Consider the following 20,460-nt stretch of genomic DNA (forward strand, 5'->3'; position numbering starts at 1 on the left):
GAAATAAAATGCATCAAACTTTTTACGGATATTTAAAATGTAAAATTCTTATAATAAAGTATCAGGATGTCTGTCTGTCTGTATGTTTGAACCGAAGGGGTTCTCTTTTACAGGTTAGCTTCTCAGAAGTCCTGGGAAGGTTTATAATTATTTTAGTGATGGGTACCACAACCCCCAAAATAAATCACCCTAGAAAAAAATTACCCCACCTCCTAAAAAAATCTTTAAAAACCTAAAATAAAAATGGGGTTATTGAATTCACACCATCTCCTTAAGTGCCCCTAGAATTAGATGCCTCTAGGGGGGAGGGTATTGCCACTATTTACAACTAAAAAAAACCTTTCATTCTTGACATCAGCGTTGGTTTGGGCGCCGAGCTCGCATCCAAAGTACTTGGTCACATAGGTGGGTGGGCGGGACAGAGCCCTGGCCACGTCCACCATGTTCACCAAGACGGTCTTGATGCCGTTACCCTTGCCCTCCACCTTGGCCTGCAGACGAGGCATCTTGTACCTATAAATTAAATAAATTATTGCATTTTTATAATTCCATGAACAAGTTTACAAATTTCAAAAATAAATTGCATGTATATCTGTTTAATGTGTTCTTTTATAGAAGAGTTGCCCATGGAGACGTAAACGAATCTTTTTTGTTAGTTTATGGGCCATATTGTATTTTTTTACATTTGAGTTTATATTTTGTTAAGTAATTTACATTATCAAATTGATCCAATAAATGTCGTCTTAATGTAAAACATATTTTCTGAAAAATCTGTATAGAAATTAATAGCTCTCCTACATTCATTTATTTTATGTATCAAAGGTCATGTGTTTAAAAACTTAAATTGTCTGCAATAACAGTACAAAAAATCTAGTCAAAATTGTTAATAACCCTTTAAACAGAATTTAAGTTATGTTTAAATTGTTTTTATTTTGGTAATTTTTTAATTGCATAAAATATCTCATGAAGATAATAATTTTCTATATTATGAAAAAATAACCGTCAGTCCCCATAATTTTTACTGCCCCAAGGACGTCTAGGAGGGGAGCGGGGAGGAAGGTGTGTTTACCCCACCATAATTATTTTTGGGTGGGTAACCTCCCCCTTCCCCAAAAAATGCTTGAACATCCTTGACTGGGCCCCATGTGAATTAGAAATTACAACACAAACGCATAAATCAAAGTGTTACGTTTGCACACAACACTTAGTTTATTGCCTTTTCTTTTATTTTAATCAGCGAAACTACTCTATGATAGTTCTTTACCGCATCGAATTATATACAGCTTTCCGCGGATATTAAAATGAAAAAATAAAGTTTAATATTAGTTTTGTTAGCGCCAAAGGGCCAAAGGTCCGAGTTAACAAAACTGGTATTGATACTGAGACTTTTTAGTATTCGTGGGAAACTGTCTGTTATGCGAAGCTATACATTATTTTTCAGTTTGTCTGAGAAACGGCTCTAATCCTGCGGATATTAATCGGTTTCGAAACCATTATTTGAGATAACCTTTCCTGTTCCTTCCCATAACATTTAATTTACAACTTTTTTATTAAAAATATAAAGAGAAAGGAGGATAAGAATATAGTAAAACGCACAAAAAATTGCAAAATTTATAGACGACGGAAAATAGAATTTCTACAATTTCTACAAGGAAAACTATTTCCAGTGGGACTTCGAAACCGATTAATAAGAACCGCACCGTGTTCCAGAAAAGCCAAAAAATGACAAAAAATCATAGGTAGAGAGTGTATATTTTAAAATTTTGTTGAAATTTTATTTAAATAGCAATAAGTATCCATATATCTTTCAATATAATGGCGAAATTTTAAATATCTCTATCCTGGCTGGCACAGGATGCCAGCAAACCTGGCAGGGTCATACAGGTAAAGAGCAAAAATATTTTGTTTGCCTTAAACTAAACATTTTAAGTTACCAAATACTAAAATATCTTATACTTTTACATACCAATATGAAATTTAAGTGTTTAAGTCAATTTCAGGGTCCAGGTATGATCCTGCAGGTCCTGATCCATCAGAAATCTTTAAACAGCTCTTGAGACCTATAGACTTCAAATTTTAAACATATGCTTTTCTAACAAGTATGTATGACCTACTGAAATTATATGAAAATCTGCCGCCGTTTTCCCGAAATTTATATTTTGAGATTTCTAATCTAAAGTTTACATACACATAAGCCTATTTCTTATTTATTTTCTGTGTGTAAATGTAGGGAGGGAGGGGACAATAGGCTGTTTATTTAAATAGTCCCCAAATTCACAAAATAGCGTTTTCTTATTTGTAGGCATAACAATTTGTGGGACTTTTATTGAATTTTGATTGGTTGGTTTATTAGTTGAGTGTCCAAACGTTTCAATCACTAATTGTAATTTATAGAAGGGGCAATTTTGTGTATCAGGATTGGGGATTGTACATTAATTTTTCGGCCTTTTTCTAATCCCTATAATCCCTAACTTTCATTTTATTTTCAATTTACTTGAAAGTGAGCATTTTCTAACTTAAACAATACAAATTCTACTTGTCTTTTTTTAATACGTATGAGGGCACCTTTGGAAAAAGGTTGCTTAATATAAGGGTGAAGGGAGTAAATAATGCTGACGAATTAAATAAGAATATATATTTGAACTAGGAAACCACATAAAATTTTTTAAACTTCTAGCTTTAATGGGTTCAGATGTGGATATTAGTAAGGCATTCCCCCCACCCCCCCCAATAAAAAAGGTACAATGGTTTAGATAAGAGCCTAGACATTTAGGGATAATCTTTACTTAAAACTTTTCTTTACTTTTAGTTTAATTGAATATGTGTTGGAAATAAGTAGAAAAATAAATTACTTTTATATCTTAAAAAATTGTTATTTTTTGATAGACCAAGTGTCTTTGGGGCTTAAAAAAACAAACTTCGCATAGTTTCGCATACACAGGGTAAAGTTCTCTGATATTATACATACATCTAATATCACCATGTAAGAGGATTTGCTTGGACTCTTTTGGTCTTAAAAGATCTGGAACCAAACGTAAAAATTTCATTAGAAGAAAATTGTTTATTCTACAGATATCGGGTATGCTAAGAAAACCACCTACAATTACAACATAAAATGACAATTTGACTACTTTTAAAGGCTAAGCGTATAAATTATTACGTACTGATTCCAAAAATATATAATACTTAAAAATAGCTTTAAAAATAAAGGGTCCACATTCATTTGAAATGTAGTTTAGTTGACCTTAAAAATAGTTGTTTACAATGATGAAAAGGAACTTAATTCCATACCTCTGATATAATTACACATAAAATTCTTATTTTTCATAGTAAAGAGCTAATTCTTTCGGCTTTATTTCCAAAAACTTGTGTATATTACTAAACAATTGTTTAAAAGTGTATTTTCCCAAATGTAAAAAACGATTTTTTGTCACCCGTGGAACATAGTGAACCGGTTCTTAGCCCTACTGAAAAATTATGTACAGCATCGTATTACAGACAATTTTCCATGAATATTAAAATAAAATTCTAAAATCAATGCCAGTTTTGTTAACCTGACCGGGGATAACAAAAATGGTTTATTATTTTTCATTTTAACATCCGCGGAAAACTGCCTATAATTCGATGCGATGAATAACTATTAGAGATATTGTTGTATTTTATTATTTGCATACATTGTCTTATATTAAAGCTTGCTAAGAAGGCGACATAATAACAGATTATCTTTAGTGTTTTGTAGAACGAATTTTTTTAGACAGGGGTACAGGGAGGGGAGAATTGACGATAAAATTTATGTTCCCTCAAAAATATAACGCAAATGTCGTATTACACCCCAAATTAAAACTAACAATAAATAATGAATTTAATTTAATTTGCTTCGCTAAATGGACATATTTATTTTTAAACAGGTCTTTGTTTTACCCATCCTATTATATGAAGTATTATTTTTTTAGTCTCATGCTTAAGATCTTAATCCAGTGAGGGTTTTAGGCAAATCTATTTTCAGATTTAAATTTTAAGTTTTTTTCCAAACCCGGCCCTTTCTGCCTATTTACAAACAGAGCCCCTAAATGCTATAGGCGTATCCGCTTGTAATCTAACAAGTATGTTTCAGCCTTCAGCTGCTAGGATTGTTTACTTTGTGTTGACAAGATTAGTTAATTACCCAGTCTAATAGCTTTTCTAACAGATAATTACAATGATGAAATACTAGCGGCTGCATCCCTAGAATCTAGGGGTATTTTTTCAAAGGGGGAGAGAGGGAGCAGAAAAATCAATTTTAGATTTTATGAGCCAAAAACTTTAAAAATTGTGTTCTTAAATAAACCCAAAATTTTGGATTGTTTCCATTTAAATGTAGTACCTATTGGACTAGGCTTGTGTACTAAGTTAATATAGAGTAGCTGCACTATTGTAGATAAAACTTACCTATAGAAGGCATCTTGGACACTACGATTCACGTTCAGAGCCATTGCGATTGCGTTGACGTTTCTTTATAATTGATTTAGTTGTAGTAGTAGTAGTTGTTGTTGTAATAGTAGCACTGGTTGTTGTTGTAGTTGTTGTATAACTTGTTGTAGAACCTAGTAGTCACAACTCTAGGGTTGTTGTCTTGTGATTCTCTGGGCTGATATTGTATAGCAGCGTTGCTTTTAATAATTAAGCCTAAAAAATAATATACAGTTAGTTCGTAAGGTTTTCGATAACCATTGAACTGATTGAGTTCTCCAAAGCTTCACATGGGTCCTGGGATGTTTTAAGGCTATATTATTTTTAGATTTAAGTCTAGAAGTGATTTTTTTCTGCCTATCGTTACCCCTTCAAAAACGAGCCCTTAAATACTGAAGGTGCCGCAAAATAGATTTATTTCCATATACAAAGTGTTTCACGAGAGGTGATTGGTTTGAGTCCTAGCAAAAACCGCATATATATATCATGATTCATAATGTTATTGTCAGGCGCATGACATTTACGTTAAAATTAATGCGAAGGTCTAAAAACAGGGGCATAATATTACCATTCAAAAATAAGATTTTTCAAATAAGAGATTTGAAATTAAAAGACGGAATGTCTAAAAAACTTTAGAAGTTTTCTAATTTATATACAGTGATTTTATTTAAAGGAACTTTGAAAAGGCCGGTTTATATGGCATTATTTGTTGAAAACCATGAATACATTTTTCTAATACAAAATGTCCCACGTTTATGAAGAAATTTAGTTATTCATTATTAACTTCTGTCAATGGTAAGTGGGTTAAATAAAGCAATACTTATGTTCCTTTAAATAAAAACACACTGTATAATCTAAGAATAAAGAGTAATAATCTTACCTATGGATTGGGTTTCTAAGCAGAAAAAATTTGTTTTGTATCACAGCATAGAAGTTCACAGCTAGTTACGGTTCCAACACCAAGATACACACTTCAGTTCAGCTCTGGCTGACTAGATAGATAGATAGATAGTCAGATAGATAGATATATAGTCATGGTTCCAACACCAAGATACACACTTCAGTTCAGCTCTGGCTGACTAGATAGATAGATAGATAGTCAGATAGATAGATATATAGTCATGGTTCCAACACCAAGATACACACTTCAGTTCAGCTCTGGCTGACTAAATAGATAGATAGATAGTCATGGTTCCAACACCAAGATACACACTTCAGTTCAGCTCTGGCTGACTAAATAGATAGATAGATAGTCATGGTTCCAACACCAAGATACACACTTCAGTTCAGCTCTGGCTGACTAGATATATAGATAGTCAGATAGTTGGATAGATAGATAGATAGTCAGATAGATTATATAGTCATGGTTCTAACACCAAGATACACACTTAAGTTCAGCTCTGGCTGACTAGATAGATAGATAGTCAGATATATGGATCGATAGTCATGGTTCCAACACCAAGATACACACTTCAGTTCAGCTCTGGCTACTAGATAGATAGGTAGTCAGATATATGGATCGATAGTCATGGTTCCAACACCAAGATACACACTTCAGTTCAGCTCTGGCTGACTAGATAGATAGATAGATAGTCGGATATATGGATAGATAGTCATGGTTCCAACACCAAGATACACACTTCAGTTCAGCTCTGGCTGACTAGATAGATAGATAGTCAGATAGTTGGATCGATAGTCATGGTTCCAACACCAAGATACACACTTCAGTTCAGCTCTGGCTGACTAGATAGATAGATAGATAGTCAGATATATGGATCGATAGTCATGGTTCCAACACCAAGATACACACTTCAGTTCAGCTCTGGCTGACTAGATAGATAGATAGATAGTCGGATATATGGATAGATAGTCATGGTTCCAACACCAAGATACACACCTCAGATCAGCTCTGGCTGACTAAATAGATGGATAGTCAGATAGTTGGATAGATAGATAATCATGGTTCCAACACCAAGATACACACTTCAGTTCGGCTCTGGCTGACTAGATAGATAGATAGTCAGATAGATAGATAGATAATCATGGTTCCAACACCAAGATACACACTTCAATTCAGCTCTGGCTGACTAACTAGATAGATAGTCAGATAGATAGAGAAAAAATCAGCAATTTTACGCCGGGGTGTATATTGTGTACAAGATTATTTTTTTTCCCCTGCTGCAAATTTTTTTTCCAGCAAGGAAGGGGGAAAATATTTTTAGAACTCTTTATTTTATTCATATTATCTCCCCTCTCACATAGGGTAAGGGGGGGGAAATTTCGGTTTTTTTTCGGTTTTTTTGAAAAAAAAATGGGGTAAATATTAATATTTTCAAATGAAACCAAGACCAGTAGAAAGCTTACGGAAAGGACTATCAGGTCCTAAAAGGACATTATTTTAGGACTTTTAGAAGTTGGCCGAAATGGACCGCAAAAAAGTTACCGATATTTCCCCACCACCGGGGGAAATATCGGTAATTTTTTTCAACCTAAAAAAAATCGATGAAAAACGGCCAAACGGCCAGTCAAACATAAATAATCATAATTAGTATAGGTTATAGGGATTATCCACAAAAAGTTTCATAATGATCGGACTATTCCTTCTATGTTAAAAATGAATTTTTTTGAAAGACGTGAATTTTCGATTTTTTTTTTCAAAATTTTTTTTTTTAAAAACTTAAAATTAATATAAGAAAAAAACGTATTTTATTACTTTATAGGCCTGATCCTAAAAAAGCTCACATTGAACTATAGATTTAGCCCAAAAAACATGAAAATTGATTAAAAATTGACCTCAAAAATTGAATTTGAAGCAAAAGTGTCATCTTTGCAAAAAATCTTGACTACATTTTAACCTTAAAAAAATCGATGAAAAAAGGCCAAACGACCAAACAAGCGTAATAAATCATAATTAGTATAGGTGATTGGGATTAACCACAAAAAAATTCATAAAGATCGGACTATTCCTCCTATGTCAAAAATATTTTTTTTTCAAAGGACCAGAAATTTAGATTTTTTCCTCGCAAAATTTTGATTCAAAAAGTAAAATAAATTTTTTTTTTGTTTTTTATCTGTTCTATTCATTTTTAGGCCTAATTCTTAAAAAGTCCATATGGAATAATAGATTTGACAAAAGAAAACATGAAAACATGACCTTAAAAGTTGAATTTTAATTTCTTTTGAAATTACCGATTTTTCCCCCGGCGCCAACTTTGGTCATTTTTGAAAAAAATATTAACCCGATTTTAAAGCTCTCAACGGATTTGGAAAAAGCGGGCAATTTCTAGTTCAAAAAGTTTTTCAGATCAGCTCTAGGTCTTACCAATTTTTGTGTAGGTCGATCTTTACACACCTACTAAAAAATTTTTGGAAAAAAAAAATTTTTCGTCCAACTTTGAGACCCAATAAGTACCCTTAATATTCATCTCACAAAAAATTCATTTTATACTTTTTTGTAGGCAATTTAATAAGGAACAAATTTGCTTTTATGTTTTTTTCTGTCATTTGAAAGGAACATGGAGAAAAAGGTCATTTAATGAAGGTAGGTCGAAATTACCGAGAATAGCCCCCTACCGAAACTTCCCCCCCCTTACCCTATTCTTTTAGTTTTTTTCACCAAGGAGGGGAGAAAAATGGGAAAAAAATGTTTTCATTTCTCCTAAGTATTACATTCCCCCCCCCCCTCTGCTTAGGAGGACCAACTATGCAGAATATCCAACCCTGATATTATGTGAAATATGTAGTCAACGAGTGAATAACTAATCTTTTTGTTTACCTGATTGAATGACTGTGTGGATGATTGTGGCTTGTGCTAGCTGGCTGGAAAGCCAACCTGCCTAAAAATAAAATCATTATAATCTTAGAGAAAAAATTCAAATTATTAAACCAGATTTTTCAAAGTAAAGTAAAAAATAAAAATATTCTATAAAATAAAGTAATATAAGTAATCATATTTTTAATACAAAATATATGCTTTGTAGAGCTATAATTAATCCAATCAAATAAGATATTACCAAGTACTCTTAAATAAATGTGTACAGTATAGTACCTCAGGATTGGGTCATGTGAAATATAAAACAAAAATTAAATTCTTGTCAAATTATTAAGTCAGTAATTGAAGTAATGTAGCTATCCACAATTGCAAAGAATTTGAAAAAGGCATAATGCTTACTTTTGATTCTTTTTAAAATAACTTCTATACCTACTGTTTTTAAGTTATAATTTCTTGTTTTATTTTTCTTATTCTATTTTTTAACATTGACCCTTATTGCATATTTTTTCATTTCCAATGTTCATGTTTCTGTGCTAGAACATGGCCCAATTCTATGGTCCTCTGGGGTACATATTGGAAATAAGGAGAAGTATGTACTCACACCTATATAGACATTAAGAGCTCAGTATAATTGCTTAATATAGACATACAAAGAAAATAATTTACAAATTGTGTCATGGATAGGATAACTCACAGAAAGAAAAACAACTATTTTGCCTTAAACTTTTTAGCTATATGAAAACTATCCCGACAAGACAAAGCTTTATGTTGTGATTTTTAGACGTTTAAGCTTAAGACTTGCAGAAATATTAAAAGCAAAATAGTTTTTTTCGAGAATAAACAAAGCGTATTAGTATATTATAATTGGGTAAAATATGTTGAATATGTATTATCTCTGACTTTACTGAAGATAAATTTACAGATTATACAATAATGCCATTTCTTATCTATATCCAAAATATGAATAGGTAGGTATAGACCATATCTGTATACGTCATAAATGTATGAATGTCTGTAGAAAATATAATAATCTTTATTATAAATAAATTAATATTGGATACAAGATACTCCATACATAAGAATACACAGGCTTTCAAAATTACAGGCAATATTTTTTTCTGTAGCAAAGCAACTCTATATTTAAAACTGTCTGTATGTAGATTTAAATTTTTCCTTTAAAATATGTTCAATTCTCATATACAATAGTCCAGGATTAGACAATGACCGATAAATTAATGTACATTCTCAATGATGATACACAAAATTACCCCCTACTATGTAGATTAAAATTAGTGGTTAAAACGTTTGGACTGGACACTCAACTGAATGAAGCAACCAATCAAAATTCCATATTAGTTCCCAACTAATAAGAACACGTTATTTTAAGACTTTAAGGGAACTCGTGTAATAAACAGTTCAATGTCCCCTCTCTCCATAACTTAAGTTCGCTTGAGTAAATTAGTCCTACCCAACAATTAAGGTTGGGGGGAAGAGAAGGGGCGAGATTAATTTATCTTTAATTGACCTAACCCTAGCATGTGATACATCCAAAATACATATAACACTTCTCTGCAAGTAATAAATCAATTACAGATAAAATACAATGTATGTAGTAAATTACAGCATATTAAGAATATAGATACAAATATATTATAGTCAGGGATAAGACAATGGCCGATAAATTGCACAAAATTACCCCTTTTTTAGATTACAATTAGTGGTAAAAACATTTTGACACTTAACTTTATGAACCAACCAATCACAATTTTATGAAAGTTCCTAAAGTTGTTAAACCAACTAATAAAAAAAACGTTATTATAAAACTTTGGAGACAAGTGTAATAAACAACCCATTGTCCCTTTCCTTCCTGCATTATATTACACAGAAGAACCTTTGCCAATATTAAGGCCTCTAATGGCGAAAAAAAGTTTTAGAGGGGTATTTAAAGATATTCTAACATAAAAACTGCCTTATAATAAGGCTTGTCCAGCGGTTAAAGAGATCCTAATGGCCAGGCAAACGAAGTACAAATTTTTGTTATTAAAAATGTATGAATGAAGTAAAATCAATCAAAGGTTGCTTATAAGAATTAAATATCAAAACAATAAATCTTAACAGAAAATTAAGAAGTGGTGGAATATAAGCAGGTTCTTGAAGTAAAGGACGTCCAAGCTTTTTTGAGGGAGAAAATTGATAGGTACCAAAGTTTTATTTTTTAATTTGTGGGGGTTTCATAGAAGGCTTAAAAGTTTGAGTGGACTAGTAACCCCCTTTCCACTCCCCCCCCCCCCCACTTAGACGTCTATGCATAAGGTTATATCTTTAAAAAATATTTATGTAAAATGAAATAAGGAAGTTTTTTTCTCATTAACTTTCCCTTAGAACCCCAAAATTCTTAAATGTTAGCTTTTGTTTTGAAAATGCCTCATCAATATTTTATAAATAACTAATATTAAAGGTTAGTAAAGGTAAACAACAAATAATATTTTATGTTTTTGTATTTTATTTTTCTATATTTTCTCCTATAATTGGACACTTCAAAAAGATGTTTAAAGAATGAGTTTGGACAGTATAAAAACTGATAACTTGACAGGACATTCTATTTTAAAACTTTGTTTTGGACAAAATTACAATAGACTTAAACGACAATAAAAATTAAGCTAAATAGAAATATATTTTTAGCAGGGATCTATAGGGATAAGGCAAAGACCGATAAATTGATGTATATCCCCAATGATGAAGCACTAATTTATCCCTTCTGAAGATTACAATTAATTGTTGAAACATTTGGACGCTAAACTTAATATGAACCTAACAATCAAAACTCCCTAAAGTTATTAAGCCAACGAATAAGAAAACAAGGGGGGGGGGGAGTTATGACACATTTGCGTAAACAGTGAGTATAGGCTTTATCTTTGGACTGAGAGGATAGGTTATTAGGGATAAAATCATTCTTATATGATGGATTTTCCCAAGTTTAAAGATTTTTTGGATAGGCCTCCAAGTTCAGGAGCTGCAGGCCTCCAGGTCCTCTCTGTACAGGTAAAAATTAAAAACAAAATTTCCCTGATTTTTTTCATACTTATATGATACATATCTAGTGATTGGTTAGTATTAGAAATATGACAAAATTTTAAAAAGTTAGGCACTGTGACAATCTTTTCAAGATCATTTGAGACATAAAAATAAAATCCTAAGCAAGCTTATAACACGAGTTACATTATTCCTTATCATTTTATATTTGAATCTTTATTATTAATTTCATTATGCATTAGTTGAAATTCTAGTTAATTTGAATGGCTAATTCATGGATCAAAAGAGAAAAGTGATGAAAACAAAGGCGTGCGGCAGTGGGTTGTAGGAGGGTGTCAACACCCCTCTGAAATTAGAAAATAGGAAGGACTACCTTTTCCTTATTTCACCCCCTAGGTAAATTGCTGTGCACGCAACTAGAAGGAAAAAATCTATTTTAACTTTTGAAGTTTCTTAGATGAAAAGAAGTTCAATTTTTTCAACAATAGTCTAAACGAAATAAACAATATTGTAATAGTCGTTTAAATATTTCTAATGCTTAATTTTACAAAGACGGCTTAACACCAAATTATAGATTTAGCCAACGATATTATGAAAATTCTATTAAGATCAATTTTTCTTTTAATATTTTTTAAGAGAGAAAAATGAGCCACCATGAAAAATAAAAGAATACCTACTAAAAACAATGGGTAAATTTGAATAAGTTAAGATGTGGAAATATTATGTGAAATGACACCAAATAACTTCTTGACAATATTTAAAAGTTACCAAAGTATAAATTTCAAACAAGAATTATATATTTTCTATGAATCCTAATCCGTCTCCCTGACCACAAGGAAAAAATGTATGGAAAAAAAAAAGAAATCGCTTGTGCATTTCAGCGTATCATATGAGTTAAACTTTGTCAGGGAGACATGGATTGGTCATTGGGGGGTAATAGTTATTTATTGCATCGTATTATTGACAACTATCCGCGTATATTAAAAGGAAAAATTGTAGATTAAAACCAGTTTAGTCAGCCGATAGCTCAGGTTCACAAAACTATCTATATTACTATGCTATATATGATTTTTCAGTATGTCTGAAAACCGGTAATAATCCAGCAATTATGGAAAACTGTGTGGAAAACTGTAAATAATAACCAAAATGAATGTGTTAGGTCTACATAAACTGTGTGATCCGTGTCAGTGGGTGAGGTGAATAAAAGCATCTTGAATTGTCCTATCCTCTTATCCCTGGACCTAATACACACAACTTGAGAGAGAAAAACTTTTACTTTACCTAACATCTTTTTGTTTCAAATTCTTATATAAAACATCTAAATTTTAAATTCGGTCTTTTAAAAATGTTTTCCTCTTTATAGTTTTGTAGACTCAAACTGTATGTAAAATACATTACAAAAAAAAAAAACTTCAACCAAGCTATGTACAATTTACATGAACTAATATAAAAACAGGGATAAAGGTTTTCAAAATAAATTTTTCTAAGGACATTGAAAGAAATGCGATTTAATAAGTCAAATGTGAAATCAAGTAAGAGAAGTCCTTGTTTCTACACATCCAAAATGGAAGTTTTAAATTGCTTAAAAACACGAAAAGCATTTCAGAAAAAATGTCAAAAAATATATTTTAATTGAGAACATTTAAAATTGAGTCAACTTCTCTGTCGTCGAAGCAGTTGCACGCCCGAACTAACCATTGCAATTGAGTAGCTGCGCTACCTTCAAAGGCCTTATCCATGTCCAATAAATGCATAAGTATATATGTATAACCAAGAAAACCACCTGGCCAAAGTGCTGGAGACTTTTTCGTCCGCTGTTTTGTAGCGACTTAACTGTAGTAATATTTCAAACGCTATTGGCTGGTATTCAAACATCCAATTAAAAGTGGGACTCGAGCCCCCTTTGTTTAATATTTTTTTGTTTTAATCTCTGTCCTATATTGTAAAGTGGCAGGACTGTGACGTAAAGAAACACTTGTCAATATTTGTAAAACTATTCTTATCGTGGAACAAAAATATTCTTTTTTCATGTTAACTTTTTTCTATAAATAAATGCAATTTATGGACATTCATTACTTAAAGCTTTTTAGGGCAATGGGGAATTATGTTTTACGTTTGAGACATATCGTTAATATATCAAGTAAGTTGAAGGAGTGATAAATTTTACAGTATGGCTTAAACTAATATCAGTTGCATTAGGACCGGTTCTTAGCCATACTGAAAAATCATGCATAGCATCATATAATATACAATTTTGTACGAAAATTAAAATAAGTTATAAAATTAATACCAGTTTTGTTAGCCTGAACCTTTGGCCGGTTTCACTCAGCAAAAGCTGTCTGTAATACAATTCGATGAAAAAACTATTCTTGTAGAATATTTAAAGTTGTAAAAGGATACGTAAATGAAGTATGTTGTTTAATCAAAACTATTTAATAATAGAACCTGTGCCAACAAAAAAGATTAAACCTACGAAGAAAAAGATCTTGTCAGCTAAATTAATTCTATATTAATAATGAATAATAAAAAGATTGATTTTTTGTCATAATTTTAATAAAAACTCTTTTCAGAATAATTTTCCATTTGATAAAAACGAAGAAAGCCTCCTATTTTCGTGTAGATAAATCATCCAAGTTTTTTTCTCATCTGCTTTCAAAGAAAAATGCCGCTGCAATCATATTTATCAGTTTTACAGAATGTGAAAAAGGGACAACCATGAACATAAAAGTTTGGGGGGTAAATGGGGTGTTTATCCCCCCTCAAACTTAAACCACCTCAGAATTTTTAAAATAACTTAATTGTCCCCCTCAAATATTAGAAATCTCATAATTCACCCCTCTCAAAATAAAAAGCTTGGACGTCCCTGACCATAAACCAATTTTCTCAGGTAAAGCAGAATTCTTAACTCCTTAGTGAAAATAAAAGTATTTATTAAAAATTAAGGCAGTAATTTTCGCGATTCTTTCTGATATGACAACTTTTTCTGACCTGAAGTCAATATTTGAAAGATTTGATATTTTTTACTGTGTTTCTTTACAACATTATCAGGTTGGACGTTTAAGTGTGGACATAATTTACCTAATATTTTGGATTGTAACAGGAAAAAAAAATCTGGAAATTTGTAAAAATAATTTATACCAATGAGCTACCCTTTAAAGTAGGCTGTAGAAAAGAAAATATTTTGTTTCTCTGCCTTATACAAACACATACACTAATGCATTCACGGAAAAAAAGGGAGGGATATGATATTGCAAAAAAAAAAATCTGTATGGAAAGACGACCTGTAAACTTGAGATTTGCTTAGTTAATAATGGATGTAGAATATACGTGGATATAATAACAGGTGAAAAATTGTCAATTAAGCTTCCTAACATGGTACTCATTTATTGGTCAGTTCGTTCATCTAGTAGGAGGGAGGGGAAGGAAAAGTATTATTTCAGCCCGCTCTGTGTCTCTATTTATTAGAGAATATTAACATTTGCTGTATTTTATCCATTTTGTTAAAAAAAAACTTACCCAATCAAAATAAAAAACATTTTTTAATCCTATTGATTTTACTTTAGCCCCGATAATTTTAGAAGCATGGCAAAATAAAGTTAAATGAATCTGTTTTCATAAGTTGAAAGGGTGAAGGCTAGGTGATTTTAAATATTGTCTGTGTAAAAAAAACATGGATGTTTTAAGTAGCGAAGTTCTTTTTTTAATTTACTTTATTGTCCGTCAGTCAGTCCATTATGGTGTGAAAAATTTGATTTTCTCGGCTTCTAAAGGGTGAGCAAAAAAATGCGTATATTTTTAAAATTCAAATTGCGCAGCTTGTGTTAATAGTAGAAAAATGTTACGCATATCGTTTTAAATATAAAAACGGTGCTATGCTACAAATAATATAGAGCTAGGTGGTAAAACGTTTCAAATTTTACTCGCAAGTCAAGTCAGTTAGGACATTTTAACGAGTAGCTCCTTACCAATAAGTAGCACAGGAATCGTTTTTATATTTCCAAGAAATACACTTCATAGCGGTTCTAACGGTATGTGTAACATTTTTCTACTATTAATACAGGCCGCGCAATTTGAATTTTAAAAAATCTACGCTCTTTTTTTCTTACCCTTTATTCGAGATAGAATGCTAATTCTTTTTTGCTTATTCTCAATATCAATACAAATGAGCATATTTCAATGTTCTTGGTCCGTTCATTTGTGTAAGGGTTTGTGCCTGTTAAATATATATTCTTGATTTATGACCACTGAACATATGCTATTTAAGCATAGGCGTCCAAGGGGGGGGGGGGTAATGGGGCGATTACCCCCCCCCCCCAAACGAATTTGGGGGTGCCGTAGGCACCCCCAAAATTTCTTTTCATTTTACCCCCCCCCCCCATTTAAAATTTACCCCTACCCTGGGGGTGCCGTAGGCACCCCCAACCATTTAGGAGGGGGTATTTACCCCCCCAAACAATTTTGGGGGGGTAAATACCCCCCCCAAAATAGAAAATCTCTAACAAAAAAAATTTTTGCGCGCTTCGCGCGCATTTTTAATACTAAATTTTTGATAAAATTTAACTTACCCCCCCCAAAAATTTTACCCCTGGGGTAAATTTTGGGGGAGGTAAACAAATTTTACCCCTGCCAACAGATTTCAGGGGGGGTAATTACCCCCCCCCCAAGCAAATTTTACCCCCGGGGTAAAAATTTTGGGAGGGGTAAAAAAAATTTGGGGCGCGCTTCGCGCGCCATTTTACCCCCCCCAAATAAAAAGCTTGGACGCCCCTGTATTTAAGTCTCTTTGTCCGTCCATCCATTTGCTACTTCGGATTTTCTCATCCTTGTTTATATACTAATGAGTTGGATGTATGTGTCTCAGAAACAATTATCCTGAAGTAGCAGAACCATTGTAAGTGAATGTGTATGGTTGTGTACTAGTCTGTACAGGTTAAAGTTTATTCGAAATAACGTGAAAGTGCCTACCTAGATAACGCGTATAGAAAAAAGTTAATTAGTTCATATTTTTATTTTTCATTTTCTTTATACCTAACAAACTTGTACAAATGAATATATTATTTGGTTTTTACACCAGATTTTCATGTTCAAGTGAAACTTGCAGCAGGCTAAATAACAATTCCCCCCTTCCACATCCCCTCCCCTCGTACTGCATGAAAAAAAAACTGACCAATAAACGAGTTCCATGTTAATAACCTAAATTTTTCCCCTGTCAAAATATCCACACATTATATATTCTACATCATTTCTTATGCTAGTCTAGAATTAACTTTTTACACATAATCATAATTATACTAAACCATGTACGCTAGACGCATGCACAATAAGAATTAATTATGACTATATAGGTATATAATCTATTTTCTCCAGAAACCTAATCTCCTTTCCAAGTACTGCATTTCTTAAGACTAATTTTCAAAATATCTTTACATAATAATTCGAAAATAGGCACTAACCCTAAGATACTCTTGGGAAATACTTAACCTAAACGAAAAAAAAAGCATTACAAAATAGAAATTTCTATTTATGTAATTTCGACCTATTAACACAAAACCTTGAAAAAAGCTTTTTACTTTTATATATTTGACAAAAACTATAGGTACTATGCTACACTAGTACACATAACGTTTATTTTTTAAATTGATTGCTAACAAAATGTACATATCTTTGATGTACAGTTTTGTTCTGTAAATTAAACCTTGTTGAAATCAGTGCATTCAGTCAGGGATCTAAAGGGATAAGACGATAAATCATGTACATCCCCAATGATAAAACATAAAATTACCCCACCTGCAGATTACTATTAGTAGTTGAAACATTTGGACACTCAACTTCAAAATTCAATAAAAGTCTCCTAAGTTGATAAGTCAAAAAATAAAACGTTAAGAAACGTTGGGGACTAGTGTAATAAATAGCTCAATGTCCCCTCCCTCCCTGGCATAGGGTGCATGAAGGTTAAAAGATTCCTAAAAATATTGCACTGTGACAATTACTTTAACAACAAGAACTTTCCTTTCTAGAAAAAGAAAACCTTGTCGCTTTGTTTATAGTAGCCAGGGAGTTAGGAATAGATTAAAGGAATCAACTTAAAAATGTCTGCAATTCTATAGGGAAAAAAGGGAAGAAAATTTCCAGCATGGCTTTGATAAAGATAAACATCCGCTGGATTAAAACCGGTTCTCAGCCAAAATTAAATACATGTATAGTATTGTACTACAGACAATTTTCCACGATTATAAAAATAGAAATCATAAAGTTAATACCAGTTTTAATCTTATCATTTTTTAATTTAATATCCGCGGAAAGCTGTCTAAATTACTATGCGATAAATAGCTGTTAAATATCCCCTAAACCGTGACCGTAATTAAATGCTCTGCAATGACTTAGTCATGCTGAAGGCATCATTAAAGAGAAAAGAATATATCAATTAAAATTGCGGATTACTTTCTCACACCATGAAAAGATATAAAGATTCTCAAAAGTTAATTATCGCATTTGTTATAGACAGCTTTCCGCGGATATTAAAATAAAAAATGTAAGATTGAAACCGGTTTTGTTAGTATCGAGGGGCCGAAGACACGGGCTAACAACTGGTATTAATTCTAGGATTCTTTTTAATATTCGTGGAAAATTGTTTGTAATATGATGCTATACATCATTAGAACCGGTTCTAATCAAGCGGATATTAATCGAAGCTATACTAGAAAAAAAAATCATGAGAAAATTTTTAAAGAGAAAGAGATTTTGAACCCGAAGAATAACAGTTCTGTCTTTATCTTAAATAAATATTTTCTTCTCCTTTTAAGGAAAGCACTGATAGCTGTGCAATTAGGAAAAGTTCAAAGGCAAATTTCTGATATATCTGTCAATTTCTGTTAACCTTTTCTAGTGTCAATTTGGCTTTGAAACCGATTAATATCCGCTGGATTAGAAGTGGTTCTAAGCCATAGTGAAAAATCATGTAGTAACGTATTTAAGCCATTTTTCCACTGAAATAAAAATATAACTGTCTATAATACGATGCAATAAATAACTATTATAGAATATAGAAAATAAAAAGCCTTAAATAATAAAATTAATCTAACAAATTAAAGTTAATAAATAAAGGTTAATAAAGCCTAGGTAATTATTTTGCTTCCTCATAATATATTTCATCTTAATTAACATTTAATCTTATTAATTAGGGGCGCCAATGAATAATATATGAGACATACAGGGATCTAAAGGGATAAGACAATGGCCGATAAATGAATGTACTGTACGTATATCCCCAATAATGTTCTACATATTACCCCTTTTGGAAAATGACAATTGATGGTTGAATCATTTGGACACTCAATTTAATGAAACAACCCCATCAAAATTCAATAAAAGTTGTTCAAAGGTGTCAAAGCCAACGAGTAAGAAAACGTTATAATAAAACCTTAGGGAATTGTGTATTAGACAGCCCAATAAATCCTCCCTCTATGATGGGATATACAAGAAGAAATAACATTATTATTTATTGTCTAACATTTCTTTCCATTATTTCTTTGTTGACTACAATTACAGCATAATTTAGTACACTTGTGATGCGAAAAAACTTATCAAAAAGAGCGATTTTTACTTTAATCTTTGAATGTTTAAAAAGTGGAATATATATCAAAGTGAAAATAAAAACAACACATTGTTTTAGTATTGAATTCTAATTTTATATGTTTTCAAAGTTATCAAGCATTTAAGCGAATAAAAAATGAAAAAAGAACAATATAGGTAATTCTTTTTGAATTCTAAATGTTTATCCGTACGTCGGTCAAAGTAAATAACGTAAGGTGGCCATTACTTCTTTGTTATTAAAATGAAATATTCACAGAAATTGTCATATTTATAGTTTTATTTGCAACTATTATGGACAATATTGCCCTCTTTTTACTCTATAAATCTTAAAAGTGAAAATAAGCGGAAAATAAAAATTAGCGAAACCTAATTATTTATATATTCTGACATTTGATTTAAAATTCAGTATCATATGCTTCGCCCATCTAGATTATACTAGTAAATTCAATAGTAAAAACATAATTCTTAAGAAGTGAAACAATAAATAGTCAGGGATTTACAGCGATAAGACAATGGTCGACTAATTTACGTACATCCCAATGTTAATACACAAATTTACCCATTCTGTAGATTACAATTAGTGGTTGAAACGTATGGAAACTCAATTTAATAAACAACAAATCATTAAAAGTCCCAAAAGTTGTTAAGCCAACGAATAAGAAAATGTTATCAAAAAACTTTGGGGACTTATGTAATTGTCCCCTCCCTCTCTGATAAATAGTATGTAGAATTATTTATAAGGTATCATAGCATAATAATACTAAGTATATTTGCAGAAAATATCTTTCTCGTATTCATTCGAATCCGGTGGATAGCAACCGGTTCTCATCCATACGAAAAAACTATATCTAGCATCGTATTATATCCAGCTTTCTACGAATATAAAAATATACAGTCATAAGATTGAAACCAGTTTTTTTAACCCGTGGCTTCGGCACCTAGGGGCTAAAAAAATGGTTTTAATCTTATAATTGTACATTCAATATCCACGGAAAGCTTTTTGTAATACGATGCGAGAAATAACTATTCCAGTATGGCTTCGTAACCGATAAATATCCGCTGGATTAGAACAAGTTTTAAGCCATACTAAAAAATTATGTATTGCATCATATTAAAGAAAATTTTTTACAAATAATAAAATTAATATCGGTTTTGTTATACCGTGGTTTCCGCCCCTCTTGTCTAACAAACATGGTTTTAATCTAATAATTTTTATTTTAATATCAGCGGAAAACTGTCTATAATACTAATTAATAATAATATTATTGTTATATCCCTTGATAATCCTTTGTAAAAATTCTCAAGTTTCAACAATATAACTATATATATAGATAATATTTCATGCAAGATAGCGTACATATTTCTTCAAGCGCAGCTACTTACAGGAGGCTTTTTGCAAGTTTGAAATTAGTAGCCAACCAAATCCAATCAAGCTTTATTCAAAGTACTCAAAGTTTTGGGCCAGCGAATGAGGGTTTAGTTATAATTCATGTGCTACAATAGTCAAAAATCCAGTCCCTTCCTCCGGATAAAATAAGGAAAAATCAGCAAAATAAGCTAAAACAATTTAAATTGTGCTTTTGATAAAACTTTTTGCCTGTCCCCCCAGGGTG

At 31.6% G+C, this 20,460-nt stretch overlaps 1 protein-coding gene across 3 annotated transcripts in view; it reads right to left on the minus strand.

Annotated features, from left to right (window-relative positions):
• Nucleotides 1–20,460, minus strand: part of eIF5 (eukaryotic translation initiation factor 5) — a 31,966-nt gene that overhangs the window by 7,242 nt on the left and 4,264 nt on the right. For all 3 annotated transcript variants that reach the window (XR_013882048.1, XR_013882047.1, XM_080170591.1), the window contains exons 3-6: nucleotides 8,225–8,285; nucleotides 5,330–5,441; nucleotides 4,429–4,665; nucleotides 340–513 (exon numbers count right to left, since the gene is read on the minus strand). Coding sequence is in view for 1 of the 3 variants with exons in the window: in XM_080170591.1 (XP_080026717.1) it covers nucleotides 340–513; nucleotides 4,429–4,472 (218 nt within the window). In the remaining 2 variants the exon portion in view is untranslated. The remainder of the gene's footprint in view (nucleotides 1–339; nucleotides 514–4,428; nucleotides 4,666–5,329; nucleotides 5,442–8,224; nucleotides 8,286–20,460) is intronic.

This window comes from Acartia tonsa, chromosome 8 (assembly GCF_053477335.1).
Source record: "Acartia tonsa isolate MP-2025a chromosome 8, ASM5347733v1, whole genome shotgun sequence".
Classification (NCBI taxonomy): Eukaryota; Metazoa; Arthropoda; class Copepoda; order Calanoida; family Acartiidae; genus Acartia; species Acartia tonsa.